The sequence below is a fragment of the Ornithorhynchus anatinus genome, chromosome X2 (genome assembly GCF_004115215.2).
Source record: "Ornithorhynchus anatinus isolate Pmale09 chromosome X2, mOrnAna1.pri.v4, whole genome shotgun sequence".
Lineage (NCBI taxonomy): Eukaryota > Metazoa > Chordata > Mammalia > Monotremata > Ornithorhynchidae > Ornithorhynchus > Ornithorhynchus anatinus.
Window position 1 is genome coordinate 25,432,430 of NC_041750.1, and position 17,139 is coordinate 25,449,568.

A 17,139-nucleotide genomic window follows, 5' to 3' on the forward strand; every position below is an offset into this window, starting at 1 on the left:
GCACACGCTCCGATCGGAAGCTCTGGGTGTGTCCCGCGCGACACCCGCGTCCGGTATTCATCTAGCTTTCTAGTGGTTCATGCTATCCCACTGTCCGACAGAGGAGAAAGATTCCCACCGCCCCCTTTCGCGAAAGGGCATCATTTCGAGCTCACCTACCGATTTTATTGCTGATTTTTTTAATCTGTTCATCTAGGTATTCTCTGCGTTTAATGAGCGCATCAGACCATCTTTCCCTCACACAGTTTAAATCTTCTTCCTGTGGGAAAGGGAGGGAAAACGCTATCCTGTTGATTGCAATCAACTTTGGAGGTAAGGGGACGTACGTAATTTGAAGCAAAGACTCTTCGTTAGACAAGGCGAGAAACAGTGTTGTGGGATTAATGTGCACGAGAGCAAGAAGGCGTCATTAACGATGCCCGCTGATCAGAGACCGCAATTTCCTGCAAATCAGAGCGCCCTTAATTCCAACGGACAATTAGACCGGAGAACTGGAAAACCCAAACGGTGCCGGCGGACGGGGGGGTTTTAAGCTTTTCATTTAGGAAAATGATCGAGGTGTAGCTAGCTGTTTGTGTGCAGGAGCTGAGATTCCAAGCAAGCAGATATGGCGGGTGCAAAAATCACAGAGCGGCCAGGGATGGAGGGCTGTGTGGGGCCGAGGGGGTTCTCATGTTGCCCGGGTGGGGAAGGCGGGTTAGCCAGGGGATGCTTCACACCAGCCCCCAATACTCCACTCCCCATCGCTCCCGATAGGGCCACCCCAAATCTTGCCATGCAAAAGCCAACGCACAGTCATGCTTGAGGAAATCTGCCTGAAGGTCCTCCATGACGCCTAAGCAGCTCATGGGAAGTTAGTGGTCTAACTGGTATGGCGGAGATGATCGAACCCTCAGAAAGCCGCTGGTGTGTCCCTCTAAGGTATCCTGGTTTCTCTCCTAAGTTGGGCTAAAGATTCCCACAGAATGCTTTGCCGGGCCCGCCTTCTCTCTACCCGACCCCAGATGGGCTCCAGCAGTTTCCCCCAGTGATGGCACCTGCATTTCTCAGCTAAGGAGGCTCAGAATGGCAAAGTAACTTGCCGGGAGCTAATGGAGGAGAAAGAGCGTGACTGAGAACTGAATCCAGGTCTCTGGTTCTCCTTGGGCTGTTCTAACCCCACGGAGCACCCTGGTTCTGCTCCGCTCCCCCCAACGGGACGGGATCGATAAACGCCAGTCGTCAGTGACACTTCACGATTCAGTGCTGCGCTTTTTCACATCTGGATCGCCCAGGTCTTAAAACCGACTTGGTATAGGAAAATCCACCTTTTCCGAATCGGGGAGCGTAACCCCAAGAGCTCAGGACCTTCCAGTTTCCAGGTCCCACACGGGTTTTGTCAAGCTACGCTGTCTTTGGAGGGTCAGCCCGACTTGTGGGATAAAAAAAAACAACCCATTCTCTTAGATGCACCTTCCCACCATCCACAAAAGACCCCGGGGCAGCCGACGTCGAGACGCTTCCGTTTTTCTGATTCCAGGGCTCGTTGGTTTGCTCACAGGGGTAACTGTCTCCCCTAACCGGCCCTTCTGAACTGGCGGTTAAAATGAACAGGCAGGGAAATCCCCAGGGCTTAGTACAGTGCTCCGCAGACAGTAAGCGCTCAGTAAATGCTACCGAGCCCAGAGCTGCCCAAAGCCCTAAGCATCGGAGAGTTGCTTTCTTCTCTTCCTCCTCCCTGCCCCTCTCCCTCGGCAACTGCTGGCACGCCTAGAGACCTGCCCCATGCCACGGAGGACTGACAGCAGCATTAGCAACAGCAGCAGAGGCAGCGGCAATACCTGATAACTATCCATATCATGACCATCCTCATCCTCTCTCTGGTAGGAGAAAATAAACACAAAGGACATGCATTTTTCTCAAACAGGACAAACGGGCGGGGGTGGGGGGAGAGAAGAAAAATCTTTAATGCAAGCACACGACGTTCTTAAAGGGGCGCATCCATTCTCTGAAAAGTCAAATTAACAGGATCGGACCTGTTAATTCCAGGGTGTCGTTCAGGACAAAAATCGATTTGGGTACTCTGAATTCTGATCTGGAATGTCAGCCCCTTAACTGTGGTATTCGTTAAGCGCTTTCTATGTGCCAAGCACTGTTCTAAGCGCTGGGGTAGATACAAACCAATCAGGCTGGGCAGAGCCCCTGTCCCTCACAGTCTAAGTAGGAAGGAGAACAGGTAATGAATTCCCACTTTACAGATGAGGAAACCAAGGCCCAGATTTTTGCCCAAGGTCACCCAGCAGACAGAGCTGGGATTAGAACCCAGATCCCTCCGACTCCCAGGCCCTTGGTCTTTCCACTGGGCCACGCCGTGTCCCGCCGCTCTACGAAAGACAGGGATTACTACCCTCATCGTGGTTATTGATCTCCCTTGGGTCTCCCTCTAAGTCCCGGTCCCAACCCGCCTCTCCCCGCGCCTGGAAGGTCCTTGGCAAAGCTGTTTGATTGGCGGCCGGACTCGAGTAGCACCTGTCAGCCTCGAGCGGCTTCCTTCTGCCGCTCAAGATGGACAGAGGGAACGTGTCTATCAACTCAGGTGCACTGTACTCTCCCGAACGCTTAGAAAGTACAGTGCTCTGCACACCGTAAGCGCCCAATAAGTACCGCTGATGACGATGAGGCGTGGCGCCGGTAAAGCTCATTCAGCTGGCAAATCGAATTTCTTCGGCATTGGCTACGTGCGGCCTTCGGCTCAGTCCTCACCCGCTCCCCGGGTCCCCCAGGGTGGCTCACCTGGTAGCTGTCCAACCCCCGCTGCAGCTTGGTGGATCGGGCGGTCACGCAGCCAATGGAGACGGACAAGATGGCCTCCACCATGAGGGGCAGCGTCCCAGAGTGCTGCACGGGCTTCACCGTGACCTGAACCCGCCGAGAATGACCCTGTCCGGATGGGCGGGAGGAAGAGTGTGGGAAACATTAAGATGTAGCCCAGAGGGGACAAAAGTTATCTGGAGGGAGGAGGAGGGGAGCAGGTGGGCAGCGGGTCGGCGGGGGGGGGACGAGGGGGAAGAAGAGCGTCACCTGTCTCAGTTGAAAGATCCCCCCGGTGTTCACATCCTTGGCCTGGTGAAGTTCGACCGCCGCGTATTCCCCCATCTCGTTCAGCTCCAAGATGGAGATCCACATTTCTATCCTGCGGGTGACCTCGCTCCACCTGCACGGACCGGAAGGAGCGTCCGATGCGCTCGCCCGTCTCCCTCATTTGCCTGGACTTTCCTCCCTGACCCCCGGGGTTTGCTCCGAGAGGCCCGGCCGCCACACCGGGCCCCGCCCCACAACCAAACCCAAACCAGCACCGCCCCAAGACGGAGGCCCTATTGTGTCAGAGAACACTTTGGGCACCTGAGGAGAAAGAGGGAGACCTGTGGGAGGAGATGAAACCCGATCCTGACCCTCGGAGAACCCGGGCCTGGCCTAACGGAAAGAGCACGGGCCTGGGAGTCGGAGGACCTGGATTCTAATCCCGGCTCCTCCACCTGGCTGGTATATGACCCCGGATAAGTCACTTTGCTTCGCAGGGCCTCATCGGTACGTCGGGGATAAAATACCCTGTACTCCCCGGCCTTAGAACGAGAGCCTCTGTGGGACAGGGACCGTGTCTGACCTGATTATCTCGTATCTACCCCAGGGCTTAGTACAGTACGGTGCTCGGTACAAAGGAGGGGCTAAACGATTACGACAACGATTACGATTTGGGGGAGGACCGACCCCAACAGACCTGTCCCGAAGCGTCCTGGTCTTGGCGCGCAGAGAATCGACCTCCCAGGTGGCGTTGCCATTGCCGGCGCATCTGTGACCCCACACCTCGATGGCCAGGGCCCCCTCGGAAATGAACTCCAAGAACTCGTCGGTGGCGTTCACCACGTAGTCCTGGAACCCGCGGAGGCGGGCGGAGCGAGGGGGGAGAATCAGAGGGAGGAGATGAAAGACAGCAACATGCGGCAGACGGGCCGGGTTTCAGCCGGTAAACGCTGGGCCGGACCGTTCATTTCAGTTCACTCAATCGTATTTTTTGAGCGCTGACTGTGTGCGGAGCACCGTACTAAATGCTTGGAGAGTAGAATACAACAATAAACCGACACATTCCCTGCCCACAACGAGCTCAAGGTGTAGAGGATCACGTGGGCCTCCCCATCCGGTGGTCGTCCTCCCCAACTGGGAGCTGGGTCAGGAGCCGTCAAGCAGCAGAGGCTCCTGAGGCTGCAGTGGCTTGGGGATGAGACGGTGGGACAGGGTCTGAACATCCTCCTTCGGGAAGGCCTCGGCTACTGTAGTTTCCCTGCCGACCCCACGGACGTCTAGGCGCCTCGCGATTTCCCTCCAACAACCCGCCGGGAACATTTTATCTGCTTCCTACCCTGCTGATGCATCTCAACGCCTCCTGACCCTTCCCTCCGGTAAGCTGCTTTTTAAGCCTCGCCTGCGTCACGGCTTTAAGGCGGAGGCATCGGGAACCAGCTGCCCTCAAACTCCCCTTGAGCCTCCCCCCCCAGGTAACTCGGCTTGCAGACCGTCTCGGCTCCGCCATTTAGCTGCGTGTGACTTTGGGCAAGTCACTTAACTTCTCTGTGCCTCAGGTACCTCACCTGTAAAATGGGGATTAAGACTGTGAGCCCCACATGGGACCACCTGATTACTCTGTTTCTACCCCAACGCTTAAAAACAGAGCTTGGCACATCGTAAGCACTTAAATACCATCAGCATCATCATCATTATCATCGTAGACTACAGAGCGTTGTGGGCAAGGAATGTGTCTTTATCGTTATACTGCACTGCCCCGAGCGTACAGTCTAGAGGGAAATATATCACTCTCCGTGAGGGAATCGAACCCCGGTCTCCCCGCGTGACTGGCGGGGATACCCACCACTCTACTAACGAGTGTTTGGCACACAGTAAGCGCTTGATTATCACCACGATTCCAATGCCACTGCTGATTACCTTACAGTGAGAGAACGTCACAGTGAACTGGGCCTCTCTGCTGGGAGTGGAGGGCCCTTCCGGGTCAACCACCGGGGCCGCGACCGTGGATTCGCACTGGTCCCAGAAAGTGTATTGGCAGAAGACAAAATTGGACAGGTTCAGCGGTAGCCCCGTCGCTTCTTTAATCGTCACCTGAAGGGCGAGAAGCAAAAACACAACCGGCGGCCTTCAGTTCCGCGAAAGTCTCGGTGCAAATTCTCTTTTCTCCACACGCTCCTTCATTCGTTCACGCAATCGTATTTCTTGAGCGCTTCCTGTGTACAAAGCACTGTACTAAGCCCTTGGGGGAGTACAATGTAACAATAAACAGACACGTTCCCTGCCCAAAAGGAACTCACAGTCTAGATGTCCCCGGTGGGCTGGGGGAGCGTGTCTACTCACTCTGTGGTACTGATCGCTCCCAAGCGCTTAGTAATCGCTCCCAAGCGCTTAGTACAGCGCTTTGCTTGTTGTGGGCAGGGAATGTGTCTGTTTATTGTACTCTCCCAAGCGCTTAGTACAGGGCTTTGCAACAGTATGCGTTCAATAAATACGACCGAATGAATGAGTGAACGCTTTGCACACGGTACGTGCCCAATAAATACGACTGAGTGAATAAAAGACGCTCGGCACAGTGCTCCGCATACAGTAAGCGCTGCAGAGATACCACTGATCGACCGGTGTCTCTGCTATAAGAGAAAAGAACATGGAGAAACAGTGTGGATGGGAAGGGCCAGGATTGGGAGTCAGGAGATCTGATTTCTAATCCTGGCTCTGCCACGTGCCTGCCGTGTAAACTTGAACAGCCACTTGACTTCCCTGTGCCTCAGTCTCCTCACCTGTAAAGTGGGGTTAAAATATCCAGTAATTGCTCAATAACTACGATGGATTGATCTCGATCCATCAGTGATATTTACTGAGTGCCTACTCCACACCGAGTCCCGTACTAAGCGCTGTCTGGGGAGACCGGCAGAATTAGGAGACGGGATGCCGCAGAATTTGGCCCAGAGTAAGGACCAAGCAAATTCATTCAGTCAATCGTATTTATTGAGCGCTCACTGTGAGCAGAGACCTGTTGGGAGAGGACTTCGTCCAAAATGATAAGCTTGTATCTACCCCAGTGCTTAGAATAACGATGGTAAAAATTGTGGTACTTGTTAATAAGCGCTTACTACGTGCCAGGAAGCGTACTAAGCGCTGGGGTGGATACAAGCAAATCGGGTTGGACAGTCCCTGTCCCACGTGGGGCTCACAGTCTTGTACAGCGCCTGGCACATAGCAAGCACTGACCGAATACCAAAAAACAAAAAGGAGACGTTGATTTGAATGAGACCGTGAGCCCCAGGGGGACTGGGGCTCTGTCCGACCTGATCTGACTGTACCCACCCCAGCGTTTAGTTCAGTGAGTGGCACGTAGTAATCGCTTAACCAATACCACAGTATTATTTTTATTAGACTACCAGAGTAAACAGTCACATTCCCTGCCCACAGTGTGCTACAGTCTAGAGGGGGAGACGGACATTAATGCAAGCAGGAGGCGGGGGAGCGGTCGGAAGGGTGAGCCTCCCTCCTCGCGTCCTTGCGCGGCCGCTGCTCACCCTGCAGGTCAGCCTTCTGGCTCGGTGGAGGACTTCGCCGTTGCCGTCGGCGACTTCCAGGCTCCCGCTCTCCGAGGAGTTCTCCGAGGAGTCGTCCCCTTCCGCCACCCGCTCCGGGACGACCCCCGTGACCCGCATCAGTTCGACGTGGAGACGGCCGGCCACCTGGGGGGAACGAAGGAGACGCGGGGGACCGTGGAGCAGGGCGACCGGCCCCGCCGTCGGCGAACCCGGGCACGGAACTGAGCATCTGCGATGAAAGTGTGACGGGGGGTTTCCCCGACCAAACACGGGCTAAAAATCGCCACTTCCACTTCGAGGATGGACTGCCGGGGGAGGGTGGAGTGGGGAGGGGGTTACGGTAGAACAAGGATCCGGGCAGCGGGACAGAATCTATAATCTGTTTCGGGCAGCAGCGTGGCCTAGTGGATAAAGCACGGGCTCGGGAGTCACAAGACCTGGATTCAAGACCCGGCTCCGTCACTTGTCTGCTGTGAGACCTTGGACGAGTCACTTTACTTAGGGACTGTGTCCAAACCCATTTGCTTGTATCCACCTCAGCGCTTAGTAATAATAATAATAACGTTGGTATTTGTTAAGCGCTTACTATGTGCCGAGCACTGTTCTAAGCGCCGGGGTAGACACAGGGGAATCAGGTTGTCCCACGTGGGGCTCACACTCTTCATCCCCATTTTACAGATGAGGGAACTGAGGCACAGAGAAGTGAAGTGACTTGTCCACAGTCACCCAGCTGACAAGTGGCGGAGTCGGGATTCGAACCCATGACCTCCGGCTCCAAAGCCCGTGCTCTTTCCACTGAGCCACGCTGCTTCTCTAATAGAGGGCCTGGCAAATAGAAAGTGCTTAACAAATACCGTAACTGTTTTCATGATTATTATTTCTGTGCCTCAGTTACCTAATCTGTAAAATGAGGATTAAGACTATGAGCCCCATGTGGGATGCAGACTGTATCCGGCCTGACTGGCTTGTATCTACCCCAAACACTCAGCACAGTGCCTGGCACATAGTAGGCGCTAACAAAATCCTCTCTGGCAGAGCCATTAGACTTGACTCTCTGATCTCGGAGTGAGGATGGGGAAGGTGTGATCAGGGACCGTGCCTGCCACCTCTATTTTACTGTACTCTCCCGCGACCTTAGTGCTGTGGGAAGCCGTGTTGCCTCGTGAAAAGGGCATGGGCCCGGGGGGGTCCCAGGACCTGGGTGCTAATCCCGGCTCTGGCCACTTGCCTGCCGTGTGACCTCGGGCAAACTGTTTCACTTTTCTGGGTCTCAGTATCCTCGTCAGTAAAATGAGATCCGGTGCCTATTCTCCTTCCCCCTCAGACCGTGAGCCCCGTGTGGGACAGACGGTGTGTCCGACTCGATCAGCTCATATCTCCCCCAGGACTCAGTACAGTTCTTGGGACACATTAAGCGCCTAAGAAATACTATCATTATTACAGAAAGCACTCAATGAATCCACTGTTCGACGGAGTCAGCTGAGTCAGCTATGGGACCCCCGAACGCTTGCTCCCCGCTCATCCTGCGCTGTGCCACTGCCTGCCTTGAGGGAACCCCACGGGCAAGGATGAGAGAGCGAGAGGTGCCGGGCAAACTGCCAGGGCTGAAATCGATTCCTCCTCGTGGCATCTGCTAAGTGCCCATGCTCTATAATGATAATAATAATGTTGGTATTTGTTAAGCGCTTACTACGTGCAGAGCACCGTTCTAAGCGCCGGGGGAGATACAGGGTCATCAGGTTGACCCACGTGAGGCTCACAGTTGATCCCCATTTTACAGATGAGGGAACTGAGGCCCAGAGAAGTGAAGTGACTTGCCCACAGTCACACAGCTGACGCGTGGCAGAGCCGGGATTCGAATCCATGACCTCTGACTCCCCAGCCCGGGCTCCTTCCACTGAGCCACGCCGCTGCTTCTCTAGCGACTCCGTCACGCCGTCTCTCACGCCACGACGGCTCTAATGTCCGCTCAGCCGCTTGCCCGCTGGGTGACCCTGGGCGAGTCGCTTGGCTTCTCTGTGCCCGAGTTCCCTCATCTGTACAATGGGGACGAAGACCGTGAGTCCTACGTGGGACACGGACAGCGTCCGACCCGATGAGCTTCTATCCGCCCCGGCGCTTAGCACAGTGCTTGGCGCAGAGTAGGCGCTTAACAGATACCACTAGGAAGGACCAAAAAGGGAGGTCAGGTCAGAGTCTGTGTGCACTCACCTCTCCCTGCTGGCTGATGATGGGCACCGCGTACTGAAGTTTGACGTCGCAGAAGAGGCACTCCAGGAACACATTGGCCACCCCGATGAGGTTGTGGTTCTCTTGGGCTTCGTAGAAAGGGTCCCCTCGCTTCCCAAAGAGCCTTGTGGCCTGTTGTTTGGGTTCGGCCAGGAAACGGGGCAAAGACGAAGGACGTCGGATGGGGGGAGATTCGCTCGGCTCACCCCAGAAACGGGCCGGTGGCCTCACGAGCAAACCCACTGCCCTAGGGAAATCGCCGAGGGTGATGTACCGTCCAAGTGCCCCGTGCAGATGTCTGCACTTCTCTGCGCTTCTCGGGATACCGAGGCCCAGAGCGGTCAGCCCGGCTTTGCGAGCTCCCTCTCCCGCTCCCCTCGACCCCGCTTCTCGCAGGGTGGCTCTCTCCGGGCCCGGCCCCAATCCGCCCGCTCAGCTCGGACCCAGGCCGCGGCAGGGCGCCTTCTTCCGGGCGGCCGGAACCCACCTCGGGGACCTTCTCCTTCCACTCTTGATAGAGGTCTCGCATGTCGATCAGTTTGTTCTCCAGCTTCTCGATGGTCCACACCTGGGTGCTTTTTCCTTTCCTTCTCACCTGAATGGCCGGCTCGCTCACTATCGCTCCCCTCTGCCTTGGCAGAGGTGAGAAGGCGGGGACGGAAGGACGGGGGAGAGATGGAGGGAAGGGGGAGAGGAGACATGGAGAGAACCAAGGAAGAGAGGGAGAAGAGAGAAGGAGAAAAGGAGAGAGTAAGGGGAGAGGGAAAATGAAGGGGATGAGAGAGAATGAAGACAAAGGGGGAACAGGAGGATGGGGGGGGGAGGAAGGAGAAGAGAGAGATAGAAGGGGAGGGGGGACAAGGGAGGGAGGAAGAAAGGGAAAGAGGGAGGTGAAGAAGACGCAAAAGAAGAGAGGATGAGCGAGGGGAAAACAGGAGAGAAACAGAGAGAGAGACAGAGAGCACAGTGAAGTGGCTGAAGACCCCGGGTGTTGAGGCCATGACTTTTGCCCCGCGGCCCGGAGTCGTTACGAGGAGGGTGCCAGGCCAGGCAGGGCCTTCTCCTCTCCCCATTCTCTCCGGACGGTCCCCAGAGCCAAGGGCCCGGCGGGGAGCCGGCCCCGACCCCGGCTGGTCTGCCCACCCTCTGTTGGCCGGGCCACGGAAGGGACCCCGTCCCGCTTCAGGCTCCGTGGCTCACAGCAGCCCAATGGGAAACGATGATGAGAAATGGCCCTTCAAGAAGACCAACCCCATCCCCGCCCTCCACAATTCTAGAAAGGAAAATGCAGGGGGGAAAGAAAATGAATTTTGAACCAACACAGACACACACACACACCTCTCCCCCAGCACAATACACATTCACCCCTTCCTCGCCCAGTCATCCCCTTCCACATCCATGTCCATAGACAGATTCTCTCTCTTGTTCCTTCTCTTTCTCACCTTTCTCTCTCCTCTTTCTCTTCTCTACTTCTCTCCTCTCTCTCCCCCCTTCTCTACTTCCTCTCTTCTCCTCTTTCTCTATCCTCTTTCTCTCCCCCTTACCCACCTTCCTGTTGGCGCTGAGGTTTGCGGCTGGGATCTGGAGCGTGACCTGGTAATCCGTGAGCTTGCTCATCTCCTCGGCCAAGAGGTTGGCTTCCCTCACCAGCGTGTTGGCCTTGACAATTTGCTCCCGGAGTTTGGCCAGACTCTGCCGGAACAGTCCGTCTCTGCGGAGAGCACAGCGGGCGAGAACGTCAGACCGGGGACCCTACTCTGCCCGGCATCCCGGCCTGGACGGGGCCACCGGACACAAAGTGACTGTCCAGAGGACAGCGGCGCCTGGGCCTGGGTCCTAGAGACATCACGGGCTTTCCGGGCTGGGCGAGAGAGGGACGGGACCAATCTCCGGTCTTTGAGCGAGGCTGGCATCAATTCCCTGCTTGATGTCCACCAACCCTGAGCCCTGTGTGAGGAGCACCGCACCGCACACTAGAGAGAGTGAGGCAGAGGTCAAAGATACAATCCCCGCCCCCGGGGAGTTTACAGTGTAAAGGGGAAGCCTCTCCCTAAGATCCCGGTGCTGCTGGTATCCCAAGCCGCAGGGGCAGAACGACCCTCTCCCACCACAACTAATAATGTTGGTTTTTGTTAAGCGCTTACTAAGTGCAGAGCACTGTTCTAAGCGCTGGGGTAGACACGGGGGAATCAGGTTGTCCCACATGGGGCTCGCAGTCTGAATCCCCATTTTACAGATGAGGTAACTGAGGCACCGAGAAGTTAAGTGACTTGCCCACAGTCACACGGCTGACAAGTGGCAGAGCTGGGATTCGAACTCATGACCTCGGACTCCAAAGCCCACGCTCTTTCCACTGAGCCACGCTGCTTCTCTATTCCCCATTACCCCTTTCCCCATTACCCACAAGCCCCAGTTTTGTCATCTCTGCCGATCGATCAGTGGTATTTACTGAGTGCTTGCTGGGTGCATAGCACTGAAATAAGCGCTTGGGAGATTCCAGTAGCGGATTCCTGCCCACAAAGAACTCACAGTTTCTCTATTACAGAGAACAGTGGGAATTCCTGGTGTTTAAGAGCTCCACTGTTGTCCCGACTTGGGAAATCTACTCTTGTGGCCTCTGTCCCCTGCCTTGAGTGAGAAAGAGGAGCCTCCATGATGGTAGAGCTGCGGAACTGGGGTCTCACCCCCTTCACCCGCACACACCTCTCCCAGCCCAGCATTGTTCTGGGTGTGCATCTCTCCCACGCCCCCTTCCCTCACAGCCTTTCCTCCTCCGCAAGGAATCGAAGTCGTGTGGGTCCCTGGGTCTCGAAGAACCACTCTGCATACCCGGTCCTCCCCAACTCGACCTCTTCCCCGACGCTACCTCCCTTCCCTGGAGTCTGACGGCAGCCAGAGGAAGCCCAGAAGAGCGGAGCGAGTCTTCCAGGGGATGAGGACCCGGGTGTCCCCTCACCTCTCCTCGGCCCACAGGGCCACCTTGTGCCGGGCGGCGTGGGCCGTGAGGAGCAGGCGGTCGTCTCCTCCGGGCTGGGGCTGGCGGTCGGGGGAGAGCTGCTGCCGCAGGTGATCCAGCTCCCGCTCGTACATGAGCCGCTGCTCCTCCAGGGCGCTGCGCTTCTCCTCCAGGTACTGCTTCTCCAGCACCTGCACCACGTTCTGCACCGGGTCTGGCTCGGGGCACGGGCGGAGCGGAGGCGGGGAGGTGAGCGGGGGCCGGGGACGCCTCCCCCGCCCCGCCCCCACCCTCGTCCTGGCAGACAGATGCGCCACGACACCCCGGCCCGGCGGCGAACTCCATCTAAGGTTAAATACCGGCACAAGACCGACAGTCCAACGAGTTCCGTGAGGGAAAGTTGAAAAGAACTCATTTCCACGCCACAAGCGTCGAGGAGACACCCCGACTCTGCCAGGCGGTAACGGAACTTCCTTATACCCTTCCCTTCCCACAAGGTAGCTGAGCATCCCGGGTATACACAAGTTGGAGACCTCCACCTTTCTAGCGGGCAACTTCTTCCGCTTCTCTCCGCCCACACCTCTCGGGACGGGACGCGCACCCAGACTCACACGCCACACCGGCGACGGGGAGTCGAGAGATGGAAACAAGTTAGGACCATGCTCTGGGGTTAAGGGGGAAGGGGAGGCCAAGGAGGACCACCCCCCCTTCCCGTTTTGGGCTAAGACACACCCGCTGTCCCCAGCCGATGCCCCCTCCAGGTTTCGCAGCATTCGGGTTAAGGCTGGCCGGCACAAACAACGGACGCGGTCTGGACAGACCCGGGAGGGAGCGCCGGTTCTCGGAAAATTTTCCGTCATTTTGGAGCCGATCCCGGGTGACCTCTGGGGCCGGCGGGGCCAAGGAAGCGACTCCGAGTGGCTTCTGGGAGGCCGAGTTTGGATCGCCAGTTTTGAGCCCGGATCCATTCACTGCTCTTAAATTTTCCTAGTCAAGCGCGAGGAAGCATGTAGACACACACACGCATGCGCTCGGATCCAGAGGAATTCCACAGAACACGGCTCCACTGAACACTGCTGTTTCCTATCCAGTTCTCCATAGATGCAGGAAAATATTATAAGCCAATCGGCGAACAAAAGTTTGGGGAAGTCCCTGCTCTGAATACTGTACGATCTTTAAAAAAGACGGAATGAAGTGGGATGTTTTATCGGGGCGCTGCCCCCTTTAAGAGGCAGTCACTCCGGACAGAGAACCCGCTGGCCTGTTCTCAACCAATGATCACTTTGGGGGGCTGGAGGTGGGGGGCATGAGGTTGGGGCGGAGTGGGGAGAATAATAATGTTGGTATTTGTTAAGCGCTTACTATGTGCAGAGCACTGTTCTAAGCGCTGGAGAAATACAGCACCCGGTATTCCCAGGCGGTCTCCCATCCAAGTACTAACCAGGCATCACGCCACCCCAACTAATGCTGTTTCCAGATCCCCGCACTGGGCCGCTTCAAAGGCCTGATCCCAGGTGCCGGCTGCCTTTAGTCCAGCGCTTAGTACGGTGCTTGGCACACAGTAAGCGCTTAACAAATTATGCCACGATTAATCCCCGCTTTCCTGTGCACAGAGCCTGACGGTGACAACGCCCTGAGCCTGAATCCAGAGAGACGGGTGAGGCGTGCGGGGGTGGGGAGGAGTAAGTACAAAGGGAAGGACCCTAATCCCCCCCCACACAGCAATTTCCGGGCAGGCGGCCTCAGCTTTTTCCCACCCGGGGTTAGACGACAGGCCCTCAAGCACCGGCCAAGAGCGCTGGACCAAGCCGGGGCCAATCGGTGAAAAGACCTTCCTCCCCGGGCTCCTGCAGGAACTTGGTCTGAAGCCACAGGAGAGGATAGAGCATCTTCAGGTAGGACCACCACGGGGAAGACCACCAGGCCGACAGGCGGATCGGGAACACATCTACCGGTACAGGGTGGCGGCGGTGAGGGAGCGCATCTTCTCTTCCCCGGGGCGGGGGTCAACGGCCCAGGCCCAGGAAAAGAAAAAACTAAAAGTCCCCCATGACTCTCCTCCCACCCCCGACGACGACTCCAAGCGCGACTCTGACCGGGGACCTCTCGCTTATGGGTCAGGGAGCGGCACAGGAAGGGACAACTCAGGTCAGAGTTAAGAAGCCCTTAACCTTGACTTCACTTCTCTGGGCCTCAGTTTCCTCATCTGAAAAGTGGGGATCAAGACAGTAGCCCCATGGGGGACATGGACTTTGTCCAATCTGATTATTCTGTCCCGACTCCGGGGCTTAGAACTGCGCCTGGCACACAGTAAGTGCTTAACAGATCCATGGTAATTATTGAGCGCTTACTATAGTGCAGAGTACTAAGTGCTCGGGAGGGTACAATACCACAGAATTAGCACACACATTCGCCGCCCATAAGGAGCTTAACAAATACCATAAAAATAAAAAAAAGCTCACAGCCCATGGCTGGGACATCAGTGAAGATCTGAGCCGGAGGACCCTGAAATCCTGTAGCTGGTTCCTTCCGTGCTATTTTGGTTTCATCTTTCCTTGTCTGCTGCCAGCCTCCTTCTCCTCTTATTCTTAGCCAGGTTTTAGTACCGTGCTTTGCACACAATAATCACTTAAATATAATTATCACTACCACTAAGGGGAGAACACTTTGGGGGCTGCTAAGCACATGGAAAAAGAGGCTCTAATCTTTGCTCAGGGCTCTGGGTCCCCGACTCGCTTTCAATCAATCCATCAATCACTGGCATTTACTGAGCGCTGACTACGTGCACCCTGTACTAAGCGCTTGGGAGAGTATAACACCACATCATTGGGAAGTAGGAATCTCTGCCCTAATGGCCTCAGGGGCTCTGCCCGGAAATCGTTACTGAGATCGGAAATGTCACCTTCAATCAATCGACTGCATTTATCGAGCGCTTACTGTGCTCAGAGCACTGCACCCTGCGAGCAAAAAGCTGTCCTAGTGTCAACTCAGAGCTGCCGAGTGACCGATGACATCTCCGGCACAACTGGCATTTCTGCCACCCTAGCGGATCTTGGGGGATATTTTTAGATTCACCTCAAGCTGAGGGTTCGCCCGATTCCAGAACGAAAGCAGCTCAACGAGAGGAAACTGGACAAGGAGAATCTCGGACATGCCGGGCCCGGCTGTGCCGTGCTCCTGGCTTGGGTCAGTCGATCCACCAGTGCTATTTACTGAGCACCCGGCAGTGTACTAAGTGCTTCGGAGCGTCCAATGGAAGCAGGACCATATTTCCTGCCCGCCAGGAGCTTCCAGTCGAAAGGGGAGAGAAGCCAGCTCCTCGCTCCCGCCCATATCTGAGATCTCACTGCCAAAACCTTGGATCTCCCGGGGCAAACCTCGCTCCGGTCCCTTTCCGTGGTCCAGGCTCTTACCATTACTGTTTAGGGTCTTCATGATCACTTCCATCTGGGCGAATTCATAGTTGTAATCCGGCTCCGAGGAAGCTTCGCTCGCTGCATCCAAATCCTGCTCTGGAGGACCGGTGTCCTTCTCAAAATCTTTCAGCCAATCTCGCCGTTTCCTCTTGGGCAGGTTTATTCTGTTGGAAGGGAGAAAACGGTCAGCCCGTTACCCACTAGAGCAAGGCGAGAGACCTGAGAAATCGAGGTTCAGCTCCCCGCTTGAGAGATTACCTAAAAAAGTGGTTGTTTCCCCATAAGATTCTGTCTCCGTGCCAGAGCTGGGTGGCACAGCGCACCAAAGTGCCATTCACACAGGACCTGGAGACAAACGAAAATGCAAAAGTCAATAAATGGCATTTATGGAGCCAGAGCTGATTCTCGTTTTGGGCAGAATGCTCTCTAATTCTTCCACCGGGGGCTATTTAAATTGTATACTGAAAACGCAGCATTACAACAGAACTGGCTATTAATTTAGCTTCTCGAACGAGTCCGAGAATAATAGTTATAACTGTAGCATTTGTTAAGCGCTTACTATGTGCCAGGCACTGTACTGGGCGCTGGGGTGGATACAGGCACTGTCCCTGTTCCCTGTGGGGCTTACAGTCTTAATCCCCATTTTAGAGATGAGGGAACCGAGGCACAGAGTCACCAAGTGCCTTGCCAAAGGTCAACCAGCAGACAATTGGAGGAGCCGGGATTAGAATCCAGGCCTGGGCTCTGCAGAGGGAAATGCAATTCTGTGCTAAAGCCAAGAGGAGGGCAGTGTCCAGCTTTGAGGCCTGCGGCTGTTGAAGCGAAAGAAATCTGGCTTCTGTGCGTCCTGCCCACTGGATCCCGGCCTGTCCGGAAGCTGACCACACGGCCCCACCACCAACCCAGGAGATGCTTAAGTACTTTACTTTACATGTCCCTTTGATTTTTCGAGGCATTGTTATTCAAGAGTCGGAATGTGCTCGATAAAGAAATTTCCACTGGCTTATTGTCTCAAATTTAGTTTCCCAATACATCTGTTTTCCTTCTGCTAAGGAAATGAGTCCTTTCTCCTGATAAAAAAAATTAGACAGAAAATTCTATCCTGTGCCCAGAATAATTCAAACTGAAGGCAGCAAACGGGGGGGTGCAGACTTCCGAGTCTATGTTTTCTGAGGCGTGTGGGAAGTTGAATATCTTATTTGTTATTTTCCCCAAGAAGACGTTCTTGTGGATTCTGAAATCCACAGGGATATTGTAAATACCGCACAATTAGCAAGGGTTCACCTTGAAGAGATAGATCAAATGGCGTTGAAACGCCAGGAACTACGCTAACATTGATGAGAAATACCCCTGCAAGGCCACGCTCAACCTCTGTGAAGTCACCCCCAAGACAAAAATGTATTTTGCCAGGTAAGTTTTCCACTGACACGTTTCCTATATTCTTGCCAGTCAAAACGATCGACTCCCAGCCCTGTAACTCTATCCTCCCAAGCCTGGGTCCCATCTGTTTGAAATTGTGCACTTCATTTTACTAGTGGGAAGAGCGGTACAAAACACGATGGGAATATTTTTTTTAAAGAAAGTTCAGGGTAGAATTTTCCTCCTAGCATGCAACTTTCCCCCCTTTCTATCCACTGATTTGAAAGCTGACCTTACTTGGAAAGAGCTGAGGGCATTTCTGGACTAAGTCGGGAGAACTTGGTTGGACAATGGTTGACTGGAGGGGTGGAGGCAGGGTGGTCTGAGGGGGAAGGAATTGAGACCCAAACTATTAACTGCTTCGGGTATTCCCACAAAGTTCCAGCACAAGTCCACGTGTTCAGTCTGAAGAAGACTGGACAGGAAGTCGGAAAGAAATTTTAATAAAACTTTCCCTTTCTCTCTTGTTTTAGAGTTTTCAGTATCTGGAGAGGATCTATCC

General features: G+C 55.0%; 1 protein-coding gene across 7 annotated transcripts in view; it reads right to left on the reverse strand.

Annotated features, from left to right (window-relative positions):
• The window catches only part of KIF13A (kinesin family member 13A), a 108,043-nt gene that overhangs the window by 20,842 nt on the left and 70,062 nt on the right, over window positions 1-17,139 (reverse strand). For 5 of the 7 annotated variants that reach the window (XM_029053549.2, XM_029053552.2, XM_007666437.4 and 2 more), the window contains 13 exons: window positions 15,477-15,563; window positions 15,216-15,382; window positions 11,803-12,016; window positions 10,395-10,557; window positions 9,334-9,474; window positions 8,829-8,978; window positions 6,597-6,761; window positions 4,978-5,151; window positions 3,758-3,909; window positions 3,061-3,193; window positions 2,773-2,919; window positions 1,821-1,859; window positions 160-259 (listed from right to left, as the gene is read on the reverse strand). In XM_029053549.2, the coding sequence (XP_028909382.1) occupies window positions 160-259; window positions 1,821-1,859; window positions 2,773-2,919; window positions 3,061-3,193; window positions 3,758-3,909; window positions 4,978-5,151; window positions 6,597-6,761; window positions 8,829-8,978; window positions 9,334-9,474; window positions 10,395-10,557; window positions 11,803-12,016; window positions 15,216-15,382; window positions 15,477-15,563 (1,832 nt within the window). The remainder of the gene's footprint in view (window positions 1-159; window positions 260-1,820; window positions 1,860-2,772; window positions 2,920-3,060; window positions 3,194-3,757; window positions 3,910-4,977; window positions 5,152-6,596; window positions 6,762-8,828; window positions 8,979-9,333; window positions 9,475-10,394; window positions 10,558-11,802; window positions 12,017-15,215; window positions 15,383-15,476; window positions 15,564-17,139) is intronic. The other 2 variants (XM_039910588.1, XM_029053553.2) reach the window with 1 other exon arrangement.